General features: G+C 45.5%; 1 protein-coding gene across 3 annotated transcripts; it reads left to right on the top strand.

Moving 5' to 3' along the window:
• Positions 1-1551: 1551 nt before the first annotated feature.
• On the top strand, positions 1552-18058 carry tjp3 (tight junction protein 3). 3 transcript variants are annotated; one of them, XM_077024220.1, is made up of 31 exons: positions 1552-1690; positions 7239-7295; positions 7669-7793; positions 7930-8032; positions 8123-8378; positions 8743-8846; positions 8937-9126; positions 9373-9451; positions 9548-9648; positions 9873-9954; positions 10129-10232; positions 10394-10472; positions 10762-10865; positions 10969-11056; positions 12031-12107; positions 12196-12265; positions 12510-12598; positions 12692-12761; positions 13041-13105; positions 13336-13399; positions 13565-13721; positions 13825-13933; positions 14122-14341; positions 14970-15169; positions 15597-15692; positions 15802-15878; positions 15958-16168; positions 16292-16392; positions 16744-17316; positions 17482-17534; positions 17626-18058. In XM_077024220.1, exons 2-31 carry the CDS (start codon positions 7248-7250, stop codon positions 17744-17746), a joined length of 3816 nt encoding a protein of 1271 aa, XP_076880335.1. In that variant the 5' UTR covers positions 1552-1690; positions 7239-7247; the 3' UTR covers positions 17747-18058. The 3 variants fall into 3 exon arrangements, with proteins under 3 accessions (XP_076880335.1, XP_076880337.1, XP_076880336.1); XM_077024222.1 differs by having other exon boundaries at positions 1616-1764; XM_077024221.1 differs by lacking the exon at positions 1552-1690 and having other exon boundaries at positions 7007-7295.
• Positions 18059-18114: the final 56 nt, after the last annotated feature.

Below are 18114 nucleotides of genomic sequence, written 5' to 3' on the forward strand. Positions count from 1 at the left end.
GATTACATGTCTGATGGTTCTTATATTTGTTCTGCAATTCTACTATTTTGAGCATAGTGTCTAAATTCTCTTTGCTCTTAAAAGTCACAATCACTGATTTATAAAGCCCATTTTAAAGCCATGTGCCCTAAGGATTCATAAAGCATTTCGTGTTTACATTACATGTATTATTAGACAATTATATTATATTGACACCAGGAAATACACAATGGCTCCTCTACACAGCTGTGAATCAAAACAAATACAGGTTACTTTGTTATCAGAACATGACATTAGGTGCTATTGAGATTTTGAATGCAACCAGTATAAGAAAACAATGTAAATTTGTGCCTTAGCTGGTCCCTGGCTGTTTTATTGTCTACACATTTTACAGCTGCAGGCGGTATATTCCAAAGTCTGGAGTCCAACTGCTCTGCTCTCTGGGACAGATGGAAGTCTTAGTTCTTTACTCCTCGTAATGAGGTGTTGTAATCCTGGGTCTCACATATCTCACGCTTTACACACATTATTCCATTTTTTTGTGGCGGTACCCTGACGACATTTGCAAATATTTGCAAATGAAAACAAACTGCCAGCACTCAGTGTGCAGTGGTTGAGTGAGTTTCAGAAGGGCAACGCGGCCTCTTGCGCCTTCAGGCTTTTAGAAGAGCGAGAGAAGCTACTTTGCTGCTCTAAAACCATACTGAGCTTTAAACTGACCTGTGATCAGCGAGGCCTCCCTGCTTTAAAAGTGTACATATCAAAAGATACTCCCTGGCTGCCCTTAAAAGAAACTGAATTATTGTCTTGGCCTTGGAGTTATATGTCTGGAAGTAGGCCTATTTATTTGTGTGTAAAACACAATACGTACCACAAATAAACATATTCAAATAAAGCAGTTAATTCAGTAAAAAGTACTGTTTGTGTGTGTTTACAGTATAAAGTTCAGGTATCCTGCAAGGTATTTGTCCACTCCAAACGTACCCCATTGACTAGAAGAAAAACACAGTTAAGACCAACGTCTGTCCACTTACATATAGGTTAGAATATAAGGACATAATGGTTAAAACCTAAATAATGGCTACAATCTAGTACGTATAATGGTTATGTATAATGTATAATTATGTATAATGGTTAGAACCTAAATAATGGTTAGAACCATAATAGTCAGTATAAATACATAATGGTCGGCCAAAATTAATAATGGTCAGTGTCTAAACCTCAGCATAAGAGAAGATGGGTGGGAACGCTTGCCAAAAAATAAAAAGCAGTGAAGGTCAAAAGAAAATACTTTTCCGCGAATTCACATTTACTGTACCGATAAACAGCAGATATCACTTGGTGTTCATGGAAACAAAAATCACATTATTGTATTTTGAATGTGCGCGTCCAAACGCTAAGTTCTGTTCTGTGAGAGTGAAAGCCATAGTTGAGGTGATACTGATGTGCTCAGTTGCTGTATTGGGCGGGCATAGCACGAGTTCGGGAGGTTCTGCGTGACAACCGAGAGAAGAACTCATATGACGCAATACGTCGAGCAAAGACGTACGACGCAGCGCGTCCTCCAAACTCCGCCCCTTACCTCGCCAGGTAAAGTTTCATCTAGTCAAGACACTGGTTTTAGTGGGATAGTGAAACTGAGCATAACAGGTGTCAAGATTAAAAGGGTTGAATTACTCGTATTTCCTGTGGAATCTACACTTTGCATGAGGTAAATTTGAAGAACTTCTTTCATTTAACAACCCGTCTCTCCATCTCGCTCTGCTGGTCCTGTCAGTCGTGCAGGTGCGTTATTCTCTAGATTAATTGGAAATGCTCGAGCATGAAACATCGAGACAGTGCGTGGAAGTGGACTTTTGGTTGCTTAATGTGAAATGTAATTTCATTTGTTAGCTCAGATACAACACTTTGAATGCACGGTCCATTACTCTGTTTGCTTGGCACAGTTAAATTAATTTGTACGGTCGTTTGGAGCTGTATATGTAAGTGTACGTTGAGCCAGACTAGAGAGTTACTCATCACTGATCCCTCCCTGTTTGAGTCCTGTGAAGGTGTAGCCTACACTTCTTTGCCCTTGTTGTGAATACTCTGTGATGAAAATATAAAGTCCCATTCGTGTGGAGTCGTGAGGTAAAGTGGCCCTGCTATGTTGGTGTGATCTACGTGGTTGCTTGCTGCTGTCTGATGATACCAACTGGCCCTTCTGGTTCTACCACGCCTGCTGCTCTGTGCTCCACTTCTGGTTTCAGTGAAGTTTCGGAGTACAGCACTCCAAATGGCTAGGCTACATAGCCAACATTTCTTTCCCAGCTGATTAGTTTAACTATCTCTCTCTCTTCCTCACATCCTGTGCTTCAGAAATCTTACTGTGACCGTCTAAATTTAATATGTAAAACATGGTAACTGTGAAATGTTTAATTTGGCCCTATATTACTCTCCACTGACCTTATTTTGTTTCTCATTCTTCTTACATCACATCCCAAGGTTCAGAAATCTAATACATGTGATTCACAACTATGGCAGGTGATCACAAGAAAACACTGGAATGCTGAATATTATAGTGAAAATTGAGTAATACATACTGAATACGTCACCATGTCACAGACAGGAGTTGAAGCTGCTTTCACTTTATTGATTTCTAGCAGAGTGAGACGAGCTGAATCACGCATGTTGAATTGGCCTGTTTGTGCATTAGAATAAATCAGCCGTTTCCTGTGATGAGGTGTTTACAGATACTCTTGAAGGGACACACCTTAACTCTCCACGAGAGTGTTCAGATCTGTGTCACAGTCCTCTGATAGGTCCTCTCAAGCAAGTTATGCCGGATGGGAAAGATTTTCAGTAAGTTAAGCACTGACACCCAGTTGAAAGTGCGTTTTACACCGATCGTGATGAACTCACCGAGCAAGTTGTTTATTTATTTATGCAGTGGGCTGTGGTGATGTGTCTGTCAGGCCCTGGGAAATTAATGGTATATGGTGTCAGGATACGTTTACGTTTATGGCATTTGGCAGACGCTCTTATTCAGGGCGATTGACCAGATCATATGTTCAATTTAGCACATTAATGTCTTACATTTAAGCCACATTTGATATTTGAGTGAACAGGAGTGTGCCGTTGACATTTGAAATCCATTCTGAACTAAGGTATTGTAGTTGGCCAAAGAGAAAGAGCACACTAGGCTGTTTGAAGACAAAGCCTTCTCCCAGATCAGATGACACGGTCGCTTATTAAACAGAATCAAAACCTGTTACTTCCTGAACCTGAAACTATGCGGTACATGCCAAAGACTCAAATAAGGCCACGGCGAATGCTTTGCTGGTGCATTTATCAATCATTAACCATGAGTGGCAATGATTCCCAGGGTATGCTTAGCACTGTGTACGTACAGCAGACCCTGTTTCATTGTCAACCTGTAGAGTAAATGCTGTGGGTCATTCTGGGTCATTTCAATCATTGACTAGTTTTTCTTCTGATTATGGCAAAGGTTATGGGATGTAAGACCCCATAGTAGTGCGTGTAGACTAATAGTTATTTCACCATAGTTAAATTTCCTTTCTGTGTGGGATGCATTTGTTCTTTGTCCTTTTTCTTTTATGAAACTTAGTTGGTAGGGAGTATTTTTCCCCTCATCATATATCCTGGCAGAGTACTAATGCCCCCTTAAGGTGGTTCCACCCACCTAAGAGGAGGCAATAATGCAAGAGCTGCTGGTTCCACCTTAATTTGTTGAGAGAGGTAATAATAAGGAGTATCAGGGGAATAGGAAGGCCAGGGGCGGAGCTCCTGACTCAGGTGCTTTCTCCGTAAGGGATTTATCATGGACAAAGGTGCTGTAATTTGGCCTTGTTTCCTATGGATTTAAAAGAGCCGTTGGCAAGTGGATAACTTTAACTTTTGCCTCCAAAATTATTGTGCAATTGTCAAGAGAAAAATGTGCTGTTTTACTTTGCGCACGTGCTTGGGAAACTGACAGCTATCATTCTGTAGACTCCATAGCCAAGGACAGGAGTCCTTGTCTCAGGCGATTGTAGTGCATGTCCTGGGGGGGGGGGGGGGGGGGATGGAGGTCAGATTCAAGGACCTGGTAAGTGCACAAGTAATGTTTCGCTCATATTCAGACAAGCAAGAATAATAATAAATAATAAGGTGTAACATTTGGAGAGGTTAACGGATAAGGTGATATCATTTATCCAGCCTGACATGCCTAGTGTTTCAGTTCCCAGCTGTCATGGGACTGTGGGCTTTTTCTGCACCTGTTACCTCAGGATTTGTTCCAGTTTGTTTCTTCGTTTGTCTTCGTCCCATTCACTTCATTAACTTATAAAAACTGTTTTTCTTTATGGTTCATTCCAGACTTCTAAGAATGTATTTTAAAAACATTTTGCTTTAGATAAGCTCTACTATTTGTTTTTTTTTTATTTTACACTGAGGATTTTTATGCTGAAAGTTAAGAGTGAAACTCGCTCAACCTTCTGGCCCAGATCCCAGATCTGTCTGGTGCACCTGAAATATCGCTCTTTCATACCATTAATCAAGTCCATTTTGATACTGGATGCCGGTTCCTAGGTTAGCCCAGTTTTTGACTGCGATTCTTCACTGAGAATCCTTTTGAGTTTAGATCGAAACCATCTGGAAAATTTCTCGAGACTGAAGATTAGCAGGGGACACCAGCTTCATGATTGCATCAGCCGTGCTGCAGTCCAAACTGATGAAAAACCTTTTGTATACCTTTTGTCCAGCCATACACAAGCTGAAACGGATCAAGTGGGGTATTTTGATGCCTTCCTGGTGAAAGCACTATGTAGCACAGGCTGTAGAAACTACAGCAGAGCCAGACACAATTTATTCCCTTAAGGGCTTTCAGTGGAAGAGAGAGACAGCATGGATATTCCATTGTTTGGTGCATTTATATGTGGCATATTTGTTTGAGAGGTATTGGCAAAAACGTAACAGTACTGGTCAGTTGGACACTTCAGCACTGCTGAAGATGGACTGGGTAGTAAATGTTGCCTTCACTTGTGCTGTTTATTGGGGAGGTTGCGTAGTTATTATGCACTTTCATTACTGAAGTGGCAAAATGTTGTTTGTGTAGGGAAGCAGGTTTTTGGGATGACCACCTCCTATACCTGCTGAGTCACAAATTTTAATCTCTGGTAGTTTGTCATGGAACAAATGTAGCTTATTTAAATGGCAGGATTTAGGGTTCAGGGCCTACTGATTATCCAACCTGCCTCTACCTAGGAGAGAATTGTAACAGCGAATTGACATTGTCAATTTTTTTTTTCTCAATTGAATTGACAATCTGTCATTTAACTACCGATGATTACAAAACGCATGACTGAGAATTCAAGTGGAGGTCCACAGTTGAACCATTCCCAAAGTCTCAGGCATAACCATGATAAGAAGTGCATTCGTGTTCATGCTGTGCCTGAGTGCTTGAATATAGTTATAGAATAGCATCATATCTGAACTGTTATGATTGCAGGCATGTTTCCGTAATTCATAGTTGTAGCGTTTGCTGGTGGGTTAATTGAAGAGTTCATTCCAGAGTACTTTATGACCGGGGTTCAGAAAACAGAACACAGAAATGTTTTTGCTCATTGTTTTCACAGTGCAATGCAAGAGTCAAGACCCCAATAATGTTGGTATAGATTTTTAGACAATTTCAGTCATCCAAAAACTGTTTTAATGTATTCTGGATTCATGTGCTTCAGACAGAGCATAGTTGTGTTTGTCTGCTGGGTAGTTTCCTTCTAGTTATTTGTAAAATACTGACGTGAGTGTATAGAGCTTCTGACCTGCACACAATCCTGCAACAGTGATTACACTGTACTTGTGATTACATTAATACATTTTGCAGCTGTGGTATTTCTTGCAGTAGGTACAAAAACATGGGTGAACCCTTGATGTCACATGGACTTGATGTTGATGTATGATGTTATGATTTTTGGTTGAATCTATGATTCATAATAACCCCTGAAGCATTGTGGTTTTTCCTTCTGTGAAGTCAGGATTGCAATAATCTGGCAGTGCAGCAATAGTGACTAAGAAATAGAATATGTGCAGCTTCATGAGTACCGTGTATCATGAAAATACCCTGCAGTTATTTTATGTCACTCGCTTCCTGACATGATTCCTGTCTTCTGCTGACCTTTCAGTCTCAGGATAGCCAGCACAAGCATTTATATCTTTCCAAGAACAGCTTTGTCTAAAAATAAGTGTCCTCCCGGACTTCTGTGTAGACGACTACAGTTATTCAGCTGTGCTGGGGCAGACTGGCCCCGTCGTACCAGAGGATCAGTACATTATCATCACACAAAAGTTTGAAATGGTGAATCAAACCTTGATGTCAGAAGAGACGATAATATTGAAACTGAAACAGCATGTGTGACTACACTCCTCCTAGAACAGTTCTGTGATGGTTTCTCAGCATCTTTGTTGTCTCATACATTGCCAATCTCACTCTGCCAATCTCTCTAGCTCTCGCTCTCTCGCGCTCTCTCTCTCTCTCTGTCTCTCTCTCTCTCTCTGTCTCTCTCTCTCTCTGCCATCTCTATCTATCTAGCCATCTATCTGGATTTTTATTTAGCTTTTGGTAGATCTATGTAGGTTGCTTGGCTAACTAGCCAGTGCAAAAAGAAAGTAACCTAAACTTCTGAAACTGCAAGTTTCTTTGAAATCTGAAATCGCCTAATCTAAGAACCCAGTGGTTCTGAATTCTTTAGCTGTCTGTTAAGTCCCCCCCCCCCCATTCAAAACAGAGCAGTTCCATTGTGTTGCAGAGGCAGGTGAGAGTGTGTGAATGAGTGTGTGAATTCAGGTGAGAGTGTGTGAATGAGTGTGTGAATTCAGGTGATTGTAAATGAGCACACGCGTGTGCTGTTCGGCTGCTGTGGTTTCACTCCTCTGAGAGCGACTAAAGAGGAGGAGGTTTTTGTAGGAGGTTTCGCTTCGGAGCAAACTGGTATGTACACCATTAGGAGAATGTCCACAGAGAGAGAGAGAGAGAGAGAGGTTGGAGGGGGAGGTATCGGGTTACACCGACATACCTGCTGGGCAAGAATGCTAAGAGCAGGTGAGAGCATGCTCAGGTTGAGTCATTCTTCCTCTGAGCCAGGGAGTGGGAGTCCAGCCGCGTCAGCTCTCATGGAGCGCTTCTGAGTGTCTCTCTGCTCCGGCGTCCATGTTCCTCCTGCGTTTTGAGCGATTTTAAAAGTTGGTTTTGGTTTTACGTTTTTTACTGGCTTCTTTTTCAGAAACCAGACATGGAGGAAATGACAATATGGGAGCAGCACACTGTAACGTTAACGAAAGTAAGTTTAGTCCTGCTGTTTGTTTGTTTGTTTTTTTCCTGTTTGTTTCGAACTGTTTTTCTTTTTACTCTGTGCTGGTTTCTGAATACCTGCTGACGGGTCAAGAAAATAGGTGAAGGACTAGTGAGTGAGTGTAAAAAGAGCCTTGTGTATCCAAGGCTCAGCTCGTAGGCACAGGGCTATTTCACCTGTCGCCAGTACACACCCTGCATTTTGAAATCTAGGGTCATGTGACACACACCGATACTGATGGAATGTTTAGAAGTTTTTTGTATCTCTCACAATTTTTTTTCTTTCATTCTTTCCATTTTTTGTTCTCTCTCTCTCTTCCTCTCTCTTTCCCATGTCCCCCTTTCATGTTCCTTCCTCACAGGACCCCAAGGTAGGCTTCGGCTTTGCCGTCTCCGGGGGGCGAGACAAGCCAAACCCCAGCAACGGGGACACCGCCGTGGTCATTTCTGACGTCCTGCCCAGCGGTCCCGCTATGGGCCGGCTCCAGTGAGTCCCCTCCCACACATCACTTCCTCTTCTTCCGTTCTAGTCCTGTCCAACCTGTTGTCTTTGTGTATGGAAAGTGTGGACTTTTGTACACAGTACATATGTTTTTTAATTTTCCAATCCGTCACGTCTGTAGGACACGAGATCATATAGTTATGGTGAATGGCGTGACCATGGAGAGTGCTACCTCCCTTTACACTATCCAGCACCTCAAAAGCTGCGGCAAGACAGCCAACATAGTGAGTATTGCTGTGTGTGTGTGTGTGTGTGTGTGTGTGTGTGTGTGTGTGTGATCTCACACTGATGGTAATGCGTTTGCGTTCCTGCAGACCGTGAAGAGGCCCCGCACCATGCAGATTCCGGCCAGCACCAGACCCACGCGCACCGCCTCACACTCCAACCTGCTGGACGGCGACCGGCAGGACAGGAGACAGGACTTCGGCTACGACCAGCGCCCGCGCAGTTCCACGCTAGACCGCAATGGCCATGACCTGCCCATTACGTCCGGCTTCAAGAGGCTGCCCTACCAGGACGTGCCGGACAAACCCATCAGCACCACACTGATCAAGAAGAAACCCACGGATGGTGAGGAGAGCGGACCGGCTGGCTCTGGACGGGCCGCAGGCAGTGTGGGGCTCCTGGATCGCTCTAATGGGGATTTGCTCATCTTGTGTGCTTGTGTAGTGATGTACACCACTGTACTGTTGAACTCTAATCCTTATCTCACACACCAGATGTGGGTATTCAAAAGTAAATATTAAAACTTGGGGATATTAGAGATGCTAACTTTGTAGTTGGTATAGACTGGAAGAGCTGAATGAGAGAGTAAAAGTAAATGATGGCGACGTTGTTGATGATTTAATTTTGTGTGTGTGTGTGTGTGTGTGTGTGTGTGTGTGTGTGTGTGTGTGTGTGTGTGTGTGTGTGTGTCCACAATTATCTACTGTAGAGTACGGGATGAAGTTGGGCAGTCAGATCTTCATCAAACACATGACCTCCACTGGTCTGGCCGCTAAAGAAGGCACGCTGCAGGAGGGAGACCTCGTCCTGAAGGTGAGGACGTTCTGACTGCTTTTTCTAAATCCAGAAAAGACAAACATGCAAAGATAAATACATAATAATCCAGAGCCATGATCATCTCAGATTAACGGAATGACTACGGAGAACCTCTCCCTGTTGGAGACCAAGCATCTGGTGGAGAAATCCAGAGGTAAACTCACCATGGTGGTGCTGAGAGACAGCAGGAAGTTCCTGGTCAACATCCCCGACGTGGAGGACAGTCCCCAGAACAGCGCTGACGAGAGACGCGGTGACAGCAGCTCGGAGCTGGAGCGTAAGTTCACCTCTCCTCCCCCGAACTCCACAGCAACCTGGGGATCACTGCTGGGGAACCTGCTGGGGAACCTGCTGGGGAACCTGCTGGGGAACCTGCTGGTGGAGTCCCAAAGCTCTGATGGACTCCCATGCACATTAGTCTAGTGCCCAGTCTGGATTTGGAGTCCATTTCTGAGAACTGAATTATTCATTCATTCTGAGTTTTGTGGATTTTAAATATGCATAATTTTTGTTGTCATCTCAGAAATTTCCGATCTTGACTCAGACGGCCCTACCAACAATCGAACATCTCGGTCAACCGCTCGAGAGCGACGCACGCGCAGGTGAACACACACACACACACACACACATTCATCAGGTCTGAGTACAAACTGGCCTCCTGTCTTACAGTAGTGGGTTTTTGGTTTTTTGTGTCTCAGAAATCGAGCGGAGGCTCCTCCTGCCTCTAAGTCCCGGGACTCGCCCCCACCGCGTTCTACCGTCACCCGGCCAACCGCTCAGGCCCCGCCCACACGCAGAGGTCAGTCGATCGGTCGTCCCATGCATTTGCCTGATCCGATTTCAGGCCACAAAGCAATCGCTCTCACATGGCATTCTGATCTGTCACTCTTTTTCCATGTCTGTGGTTTGTACAGTGCTGTTTTTTTTATGTAAATGTAATGAAAGGTGATTAAGAGTAAGCATGATGTAAATTTAAATCTCTAATGATACTGATGATTTTAAACCTCTTAATTTCTCCCACAGTCTCGACCGAGTCCGAATCAGACCACAGTAACTCTCCTCCTCCGACTAAGCACAATACCCTGGATAACAGAGACCGGTACAGGTAAAGTTCTACAGCGTGCACAAAGCCTCTCATACCATTATACATCCATCACGCCCTTCCAGATAAATGGAAATCATTTAATTGCATCATATATCAATGTATTTATCATGTGTCTCATATTATCATCCTCGCATATCAATGTGTGCCGAGAGTAACGATTGGTTGTCTGTGCAGAGTCCTCTCAGGAGTGTCGGCGCTGCCCAATCCCCGCGCCTCTCCCGTCCCCCTCAACTGGAACGCCCCTCGTAGCTCCGCCTCCCTGCCACGCCCCCGCAGAGGTGCGTCCTTTGGAAGGCTACATGCAAATAGTCCAAGTTCTGCGTGTCCTATGTGTGCTTTGCTGGATTCGTATCCCACACTCATTTCCTTGTCGTCACCCAGTTGTCGTCATACATTCGTGAATCTGTTATCTGAGTGTATCTGTGTTCGTGAATTTCAGCGGTTTCTGAATCTGACTCGGATAGAAGTGCCTCTCCGCCAGCCAGACGGGGCAGCCCCAAGACCGACTCCAGATACAAGTAAGATCACAGGATAGTGGAGGTGGAAAGGCAGGCTCCTCTGGCCTCGCCGTCTGTCTGTCTGTCTGTCTGTCTGTCTGTCTGTCTGTCCGTCCAGTATCTTATCCTGTTAACACATACTGTATGTTCCCTGTACAGCCACGTCTTCTCTGCTTCTCATTACATTCTGACCATTCTCTCTCCTGTTCTCTCCTCTCCTCTATACCATCATCCTCTCACCTTCCTCTCTTCTCCTCACCTCTACTATTCCCATGTTCTTCTCCTCTCTCTCTTCTCTCTGCTCTCCCAGAGTGCTACCTGACATTCCTCCACCTGGCCTCAAGAAAACGGCCATGAGCCGTTCACAAGACATACTCCAGCGTGGCCCCTCCCCCTACAGACCCCCGCCAAAGAGTAAGGCCCCACATCAAAACAGACTGATAGCTGTCCCCCCCAACAACATGGACGTGTCACATATTTACGTCTCTCTCTCTCTCTCTCTCTCTCTCTCTCTCAGATGAGTCGGAGTCTGAGTCAGATGGCAGTTCGGGACCCCCACGCAGACAGGGAACCCCATCCAGCCAGGACTCACGCAACAGATACAGGTATAGATGAGAGGCCCCACGGGCCCTTCTATCTCAACATGCTGAGCATCAGCAAGAACCTTCCATACAGGACCAGTTACCTACTGAGGCATTGAAGATCTTGATTTTTAAAAAATATATATTTTTTTATTTTTATCCAAGTTTTGTTTGGTTTTGTTCTTGTGGTTTTAGGGTGTGTTTTCCATTTTTAAATGTGTGAAAGGTCAAATTTGATTTACATGTTTCTTTTTTAAATTGTGAATGTTTTTGTTTACATCTTTCTGTAGTTTTATGCCACAATGTCATATTTGTAACCTTCTCAAATAAAAGCACAGAATCACAATTGAGTATGCTCCTGTAGTATTAATTTTGCTATGCTAGTTGATTACCAGGACTGAACATTAACATTAAGATACAGCACATGATGATCCAAACTCATAGTGTAATTCATCAGAATTCAGTATGGTTAGGGACACTGCTGGCATTTGTGTGTGGTCAGGGAAAACCTGACAAACCAATCAGAATGCTCGATCTACAGCCACCCCCCCCCCCCCCCCCAAGGCCTCCCCCCCCGGCCTATTTCCCAAACCATTCATTCACATCAGTTCAGATCCGGAATCCTGCAGTGTACCTTAACTTTAAGTTCTTTAGCCTGTGGTTTGATGTGATCAGTTCACAGGAAATCATGCCCACAAGGACTTTTATTATATACTTTTATATACATATATAAATATACACTACCTACCAAATATGGAGCACCTTGTGAGAATAAAAGCGCAAGGTTTGTGGCAGACCTTGAACTAACACAACCAGTTACTTCCTGTTCTGACTGTGCTGTTGCACAATCAATAGGCAGGAAGTGGCACCAGCTGCTATGGTTCTCTTCATCCGTGTCCGTCGTTAGCTGTGCCGTCCCTCTCTCCCTGGACACATGACGCAGTATTCCTTCTTCTTCACTCTCATTCTCGCTTGTCCCCCCCCCCCCCCCTCCCCAGGGCGACCCCTGGTGTTCTCCCAGTAGCTGTTGCTGACCCTCGAAAACGCTCCAAACCCTCCTCGCCCATCAAGAGAGGTGAGCCGCTTCACTGAGCCAGCGTGTAGACAAACGCTGATTAACTATTTAATGAGAGTGCTGAGCGTGGATGTTTTCGTTCATGTAGAACCCTCCGAGTCCGAATCAGAAGAAAGCTACCCCTCTGCTCCACGACCAGACCCCCCCGTGACACACAAGTGAGATTTGCATTTCCATTTTTATAACTCCTTTCCACTATGATGAAAACACAGGGAATAGCACAGCTGAATATGAATTGCAGTTCATACGTGTATGTTTTTATCCCCAATTATTTTCATGCATGGCTAAACGTGGTTAAGGTAAATATTTAATGTTGCATATTAGTAAATATCCTTTATCGCTGATGTTTTTGTTTGTTTGTTTTAATGAGCTGCTGAGAGGCCAATATAATTACTCTTTCAGGGCTGTGGCTGAAATGCAAGTGCCATCCTTCAGAAGCAAAGCGCAGCTGTCCCAAACAGCACCATCTCCTGTCCGAGCCCTGCCTACAGGTCTCCGCACCGGCATTAACACCTACACCAATATCCGCACATCTCTGTTTACAATAATTTTTTTGACCCACTAACTTTTCACACGTTTTCCAGAACGTTCCCATTCCATGTCTGAGACGCTGCCAAGAAGCTCTATCAGTGTAGATCACGACAGCAATCAGAGGTACGTATTCACATGCCCTGCTTGTAGGGACTTTGTTCGGACCACAGTGTGGCCAGATGCTTTTACTGTGTGACTAAGGCTAGTTCCTTTACTGTGGGACTAAGGCTAGTTCCTTTACTGTGGGACTAAGGCTAGTTCCTTTACTGTGGGACTAAGGCTAGTTCCTTTACTGTGGGACTAAGGCTAGTTCCTTTACTGTGGGACTAAGGCTAGTTCCTTTACTGTGGGACTAAGGCTAGTTCCTTTACTGTGGGACTAAGGCTAGTTCCTCTTCTCCAGTTTTCCAGATGCAGATGCCACTCCCAATCCAGTCTTGCCAAAATCCATTCGTAACAGGGCAAACGGTAAGGATCCAGTCCCCACAAGTCAAACACATCACTGAGCACACGTGTGTGTGTGTGTGTGTGTGGTGTTTAGCAAATGCTCATGTTTTACGTAACGTATGACCCGTTAAGAATGGCTGGAGACCCCGTGTGCATCTGCTGCAGGTCACTCATCGACCTAAGCAGACAGCCGCGAGCAGCGAGTCTGCCTGCGGGCCACTAACCTCACGATCCTGCCGTTCACATTTCAGCCAGTCCTCCAGAAGAACCCCTGTACTCCCTCCCACCCGACGCCCTTCCTACACCGCACCAGGGGTACGCCGCTTCTCCAAATGTGTGAGACGTTTGGAAAAAAAGAAAGTTTGGCTGAAAAGATGTGATGTCGTGTTTAAAATTGTGTTTAAAATCTGATCCACATTCCTGCTGAGGTCACCGTGGTCCGTATGTCCGTCTGCATCTTCTTGTCCTTGGCCAACGCAGGTACAGCTCTGACCAGAACACGGTGAGCTTCGCCAAAGATGGAAGCGTGGGTCTACGGCTCGTAGGCGGAAACGACGTAGGCATCTTTGTAGGCGGAGTCCAGCCCAACAGCCCCGCCCAGAAGCAGGGCATGAAGGAGGGCGATCAGATACTGGAGGTGAGACGTTTCCTAGGTTACAGGGCCCAAGGGCCACGTCCATAAATTAGCTGCTCTTTGCTTCCTCGTTCAGGATGTTAGTGACGTTGCTTCTCCGCCACAGGTTAATGGGGTAGATTTCAGTCACTACACCAGAGAGGAGGCCGCAATGTTCCTCATGAACGTTCCTTCTGGAGAACGCATTAATATCATAACTCAAAATAAAATGGACAGTGAGTACACCTTGGCACCTGTGTTCAGCTGCAGGCCGAGATATTATCATTTTCTTTCTTTATTAATCGGGAACAAGATTAGAATAATTGGACACAGTTTGGCCGCCTTTGTCTGTTACAAGGCCCACAGTATTTTGCCGCATGCGTCATCGTGTGTACCACTGATGTTCACCTTGCTTCTGTCACAGTTTATAAGAAAATCATGAAGTCCAGCCTGGGTGATTCCTTCTACATCCGCACACACTTTGACCATGAGCAGGAAGGCCCTCATGGCCTAAGCTTCACCCGTGGGGAGGTCTTCCGTGTGGTGGACACCATGCACCGTGGGAAACTAGGCACCTGGCTGGCTCTCCGTATGGGGAGTAACCTCCATGAGCTGGACAAGGGCACCATCCCCAACCAAACCAGGTGGGCAGAACGGATGTGCTTGGTTGGGTCGATGGAAAAATCCAAGACCCTTGCTTATTTTTTTTATCTCCAAGAGGGCACCTCACATATGCAGGTGTCAAGTATGTCTTCCGCGTTGTCCTGGTAGCACCTTGGAAAATCACACCTTCTTCTCAAGCTGGGGTAGTTTTGTTCGGAGCACAAGAGTCGGATTCCTCACAGTTCTGTTCGGTTTGTAAAAATATTCTGTAACCTCCACTGCTGTTTCACAAATTAATTTGACGACTCTCTTGGAACAAAGTTACTGAAGTCACATTTGGTTTGAGTTTAGAATATGGTGCCAAAGAGTAAAGATGGATTTGTTTACTCCAAATAAATACCACGTTGTCACGTTGATCTGTCCCGGCTCCACGGTGGCATAAATAAGCAGTCAAAACCACAAAATACCTGCTACAAGTATACCGGGAGCTGGTTGACCATTTAGTCATGACTGAGGATGAGGAGCACAGGTCTAGAGTGCTCAAGAGAACAAAGAAAAGATAAATAGGTTAACCACATAGCTTCAGTCTGAACTTAAGGTGCCAGTGAGTTGAGTTCAAGTTCCAGCGCCCCCTTGTGGCTGACCTCAGCATCTGCGTGTGTGTCTCAGAGCTGAAACTCTAGCCAGCATGGAGCAAACGCAGAGAATCCAAGGAGCTGAACGTCAAGCCTCAGGACCCAGGGCAGAGTTTTGGAAACTACGGGGTCTCAGAGGGGCTAAAAAGAATGTCCGAAGGACACGAGATGATCTTCTTCAACTGACGATCCAGGGCAAGTTTCCAGCTTATGAGAAGGTCCTGCTGAGAGAGGGTGAGTAGTCAGAACTTCATGTGATGTTACCCTGATTTCACTATATAATTAACAAACATTGCAATAGTGTAAAAAAATGGAGAAATACCAATTACAGGGGCAGCCTACAGGGATTTTCCTTTAATGAGCAGTTTTCATTGATGAGATTTGTGATACTTTCCCTGCACGTAGGAAACACACACTGGCTCAAAACAAACAGAAGCCTTGAGAGTCTTGGGGCTCTGGCCAATTGTCACCACATCTCCGTTCTACGTTTGTTCTGAATCTGTGTGTTTCTCGCATCCCGTTGTGAGTGAGGGAAACGGGTCAAGATATTGTTGATGATTAACATATCTGGATCAGGTTGAAAATTGTTCAAGGGTTCTTGAAGAATTTTGATTCTCATTTATTACTGACGTTGTTGTTGTTGTTGTTGTTGTTGTTGCAGCCAACTTTAAACGCCCGATTGTAATTATGGGTCCCCTGAATGATATTACAAATGAGAAGCTGGCGAGAGAAATGCCCAGTGAATTTGAGATTGCAGGTATGCTAGGATTAAAGCTCTGATTGAAATGATCAATACATTTACCTGCAATTTAGTTCCTAGATGTTTACAGTACAAAAGTGATCGTCCATCATTTTGCTTTTGGCAGAAATGGTCCCGAGGAGCGGTGGAGACACATCGTCCACGGTTATTAAGCTAGACACAGTGAGGAAAATAGCGGAGCAGGTATTGCTTCCCCAACCACTCGCTCCACAGTCCATCCTGGTCACTCCTCCACTAAACACCAATAAATTCTTTGTTGCAGGAAAAGCACCCCCTGCTGGACATCACTCCTACTGCAGTAGAGAGGCTGAGTTACATCCAGTATCATCCTATGGTGCTGTTCTTAGACCCACACAGCCGCAAAGATGTGAAAACAATGAGGCAGAGATATTCTCCCAACTCGAACAAAAGCTCACGAAAGCTCTACGCCCAGGCCTTGAAGCTGAAGAAACACTACAGTCACCTTTTTGCTGGTAGGTGCATACACACACGTGCACACGTACACACACGTGCACACGTACACACGCGTGTTTTTCTACGTTATCTGTGATGAGTTCTGCACCGTCCTTGCTAGCAACGCTTTCCTTTCACCCCAGCGCGTGTTGACCTGCAGCCCACATCCAACGTGTGGTACGAAATTGTGAAGGAGAAAATACGTCAGCTGCAGTCCAAGCCCGTCTGGGTCTCGGAAGTGGCCGTAAGAATTTTCACTTTCCTCTGTGTGCACATATATGAAGGAGTTAGTATGATGAGTATATATTGTACGTGTCCTGTGCAAGACTGGACCTCCTGTTTGGGTAAAACAGACATTTGGCAGGTGCGAGTTGTCCATCGTTTACACTGCACTTTACCTGGAGGCATTTCTGTTATGCTTGCCGATTGCTTTGGCCATGTGAAAGTGGCTTTCAGAGAAATTATTACACCTGCCCAATGAAAGAAATAAATGAAGATGAGAGCAAGGGCTGAAAAAAGAGGTGTGTGTGTGTGTGTGTGTGTGTGTGTGTGTGTGTGTGTGTGTGTGTGTGTGTGTGTGTGTGTGTGTGTGTAGCTCGAGGGAGGTGGAGAAGAGGAACTGGACACACTCAGCCGCACCCAAAACTCAGATTATCTGAGTGGTGCCAGTGACTACGAGGACACGGACGGAGAGGCGTACACAGACGGGGAAGGCTACACGGACAACGAGGACCTGGAGGACCCCGGGCTGCCAGAACCCGGCATCAGCGGTCGCCATAGCGCGGCCCTGGCCCGCTCTTCTGAACCGGCATCCCGGCATGTCTCCGGCCACGACCTCCACCACCCACCCCAGCTCGACGAGGGCGCGGAGGAGGACACGGAGGAGGAGGAGCCAGAGTATGCCCTGCCCCCCCACGACATGCCACCCCTCCTCCACGTCAGCGAGCCCCGCCCCCAGCGTCGCGTCCCCATCAGCCCGCCACCCCTGGAGCGCACGCCCTCACCTGCCCAGCGCAGTTTCAGCGATTCGGACTTCAGCGCGGACGTCCCTCCACCAACCACGCCTTCAGAGGGGCCCCCAGACTTCAGGGCTCCAGACCCGATCCAGCCCGCGACAGAAAGCCCGCCGCCCGTCACCCTGTCCGCCATCGAGAAGAAGTTGCAAGAGGTGTGGCACACATCACATGAATCACGCCTGCGTGACCTTAAGATGACCTGTGTGTTGTCGTGCACTATGACATACGAATGACCCAAGAGCAAATGTGTTTGGATCAAAAGTTATTTCACTACAAATACATGAAGACTAATGATGAATCTGATCTTCTGTTTGCAGACTCGCGCACCAGAACCAAAGAGTCAAGCGAAACCGGCACCGGCCTTCATTGTGTAAGTTCGATGGCGAATTGCTGGCCGTTATCTGTAAGTTTAATACATTTGTACGTTTGTTGTCCAACGTTCTTTGCCTTGACCTGCTCAGATTGGCCCACCACCACGAAGCCATGATGATGCGGAGAAGCCATATCAGAGGCAGCGACAGCTCCGAAAACGAGGAAGAAGAGAATGATGATATGGAGTGGGGACCTGCCACAGAACTCTAATCATTCACACATGCTGCCTAACAGACCTTCATGGGCCCGCGGACCAACACATCTGTGGAACCTGTGACAATTTTCATTGTTTTTTTTATTTTTATTTTTTATGAACTATTTTCATGCACATATTTTGAGAGTTTTAAGCCATGGATTGTGTCTTGAGGATTGATTTAATTCCTTTTTTTCCTGTGCTGTTGGACATTTTCATAGGGAAATAAGACGCCTAAGAGAACTTGGGTATATTTTACCCGCTGTGTTAAATCACCTATTTTCTTTCTTTTAAACATAAACTCTTTTACAATAAATATATTTACCAAATATTGAACTTCACACGACCATTAATGAAAGTAAGTGAAAACGTTCGTACGTGCGTG

This window comes from Brachyhypopomus gauderio, chromosome 12 (genome assembly GCF_052324685.1).
Source record: "Brachyhypopomus gauderio isolate BG-103 chromosome 12, BGAUD_0.2, whole genome shotgun sequence".
Classification (NCBI taxonomy): domain Eukaryota; kingdom Metazoa; phylum Chordata; class Actinopteri; order Gymnotiformes; family Hypopomidae; genus Brachyhypopomus; species Brachyhypopomus gauderio.

What these genes read in the sequence shown, in the direction of transcription:
- tjp3 (XM_077024220.1), top strand. Translation starts at nt 7,248, where the DNA reads ATGGAGGAAATGACAATATGGGAGCAGCACACTGTAACGTTAACGAAA. An exon ending in GCGGCAAGACAGCCAACATA is followed by an intron (nt 8,033 to 8,122) that starts GTGAGTATTGCT and finishes GCGTTCCTGCAG; the next exon opens with ACCGTGAAGAGGCCCCGCAC. An exon ending in CTACAGTCACCTTTTTGCTG is followed by an intron (nt 16,169 to 16,291) that starts GTAGGTGCATAC and finishes CTTTCACCCCAG; the next exon opens with CGCGTGTTGACCTGCAGCCC.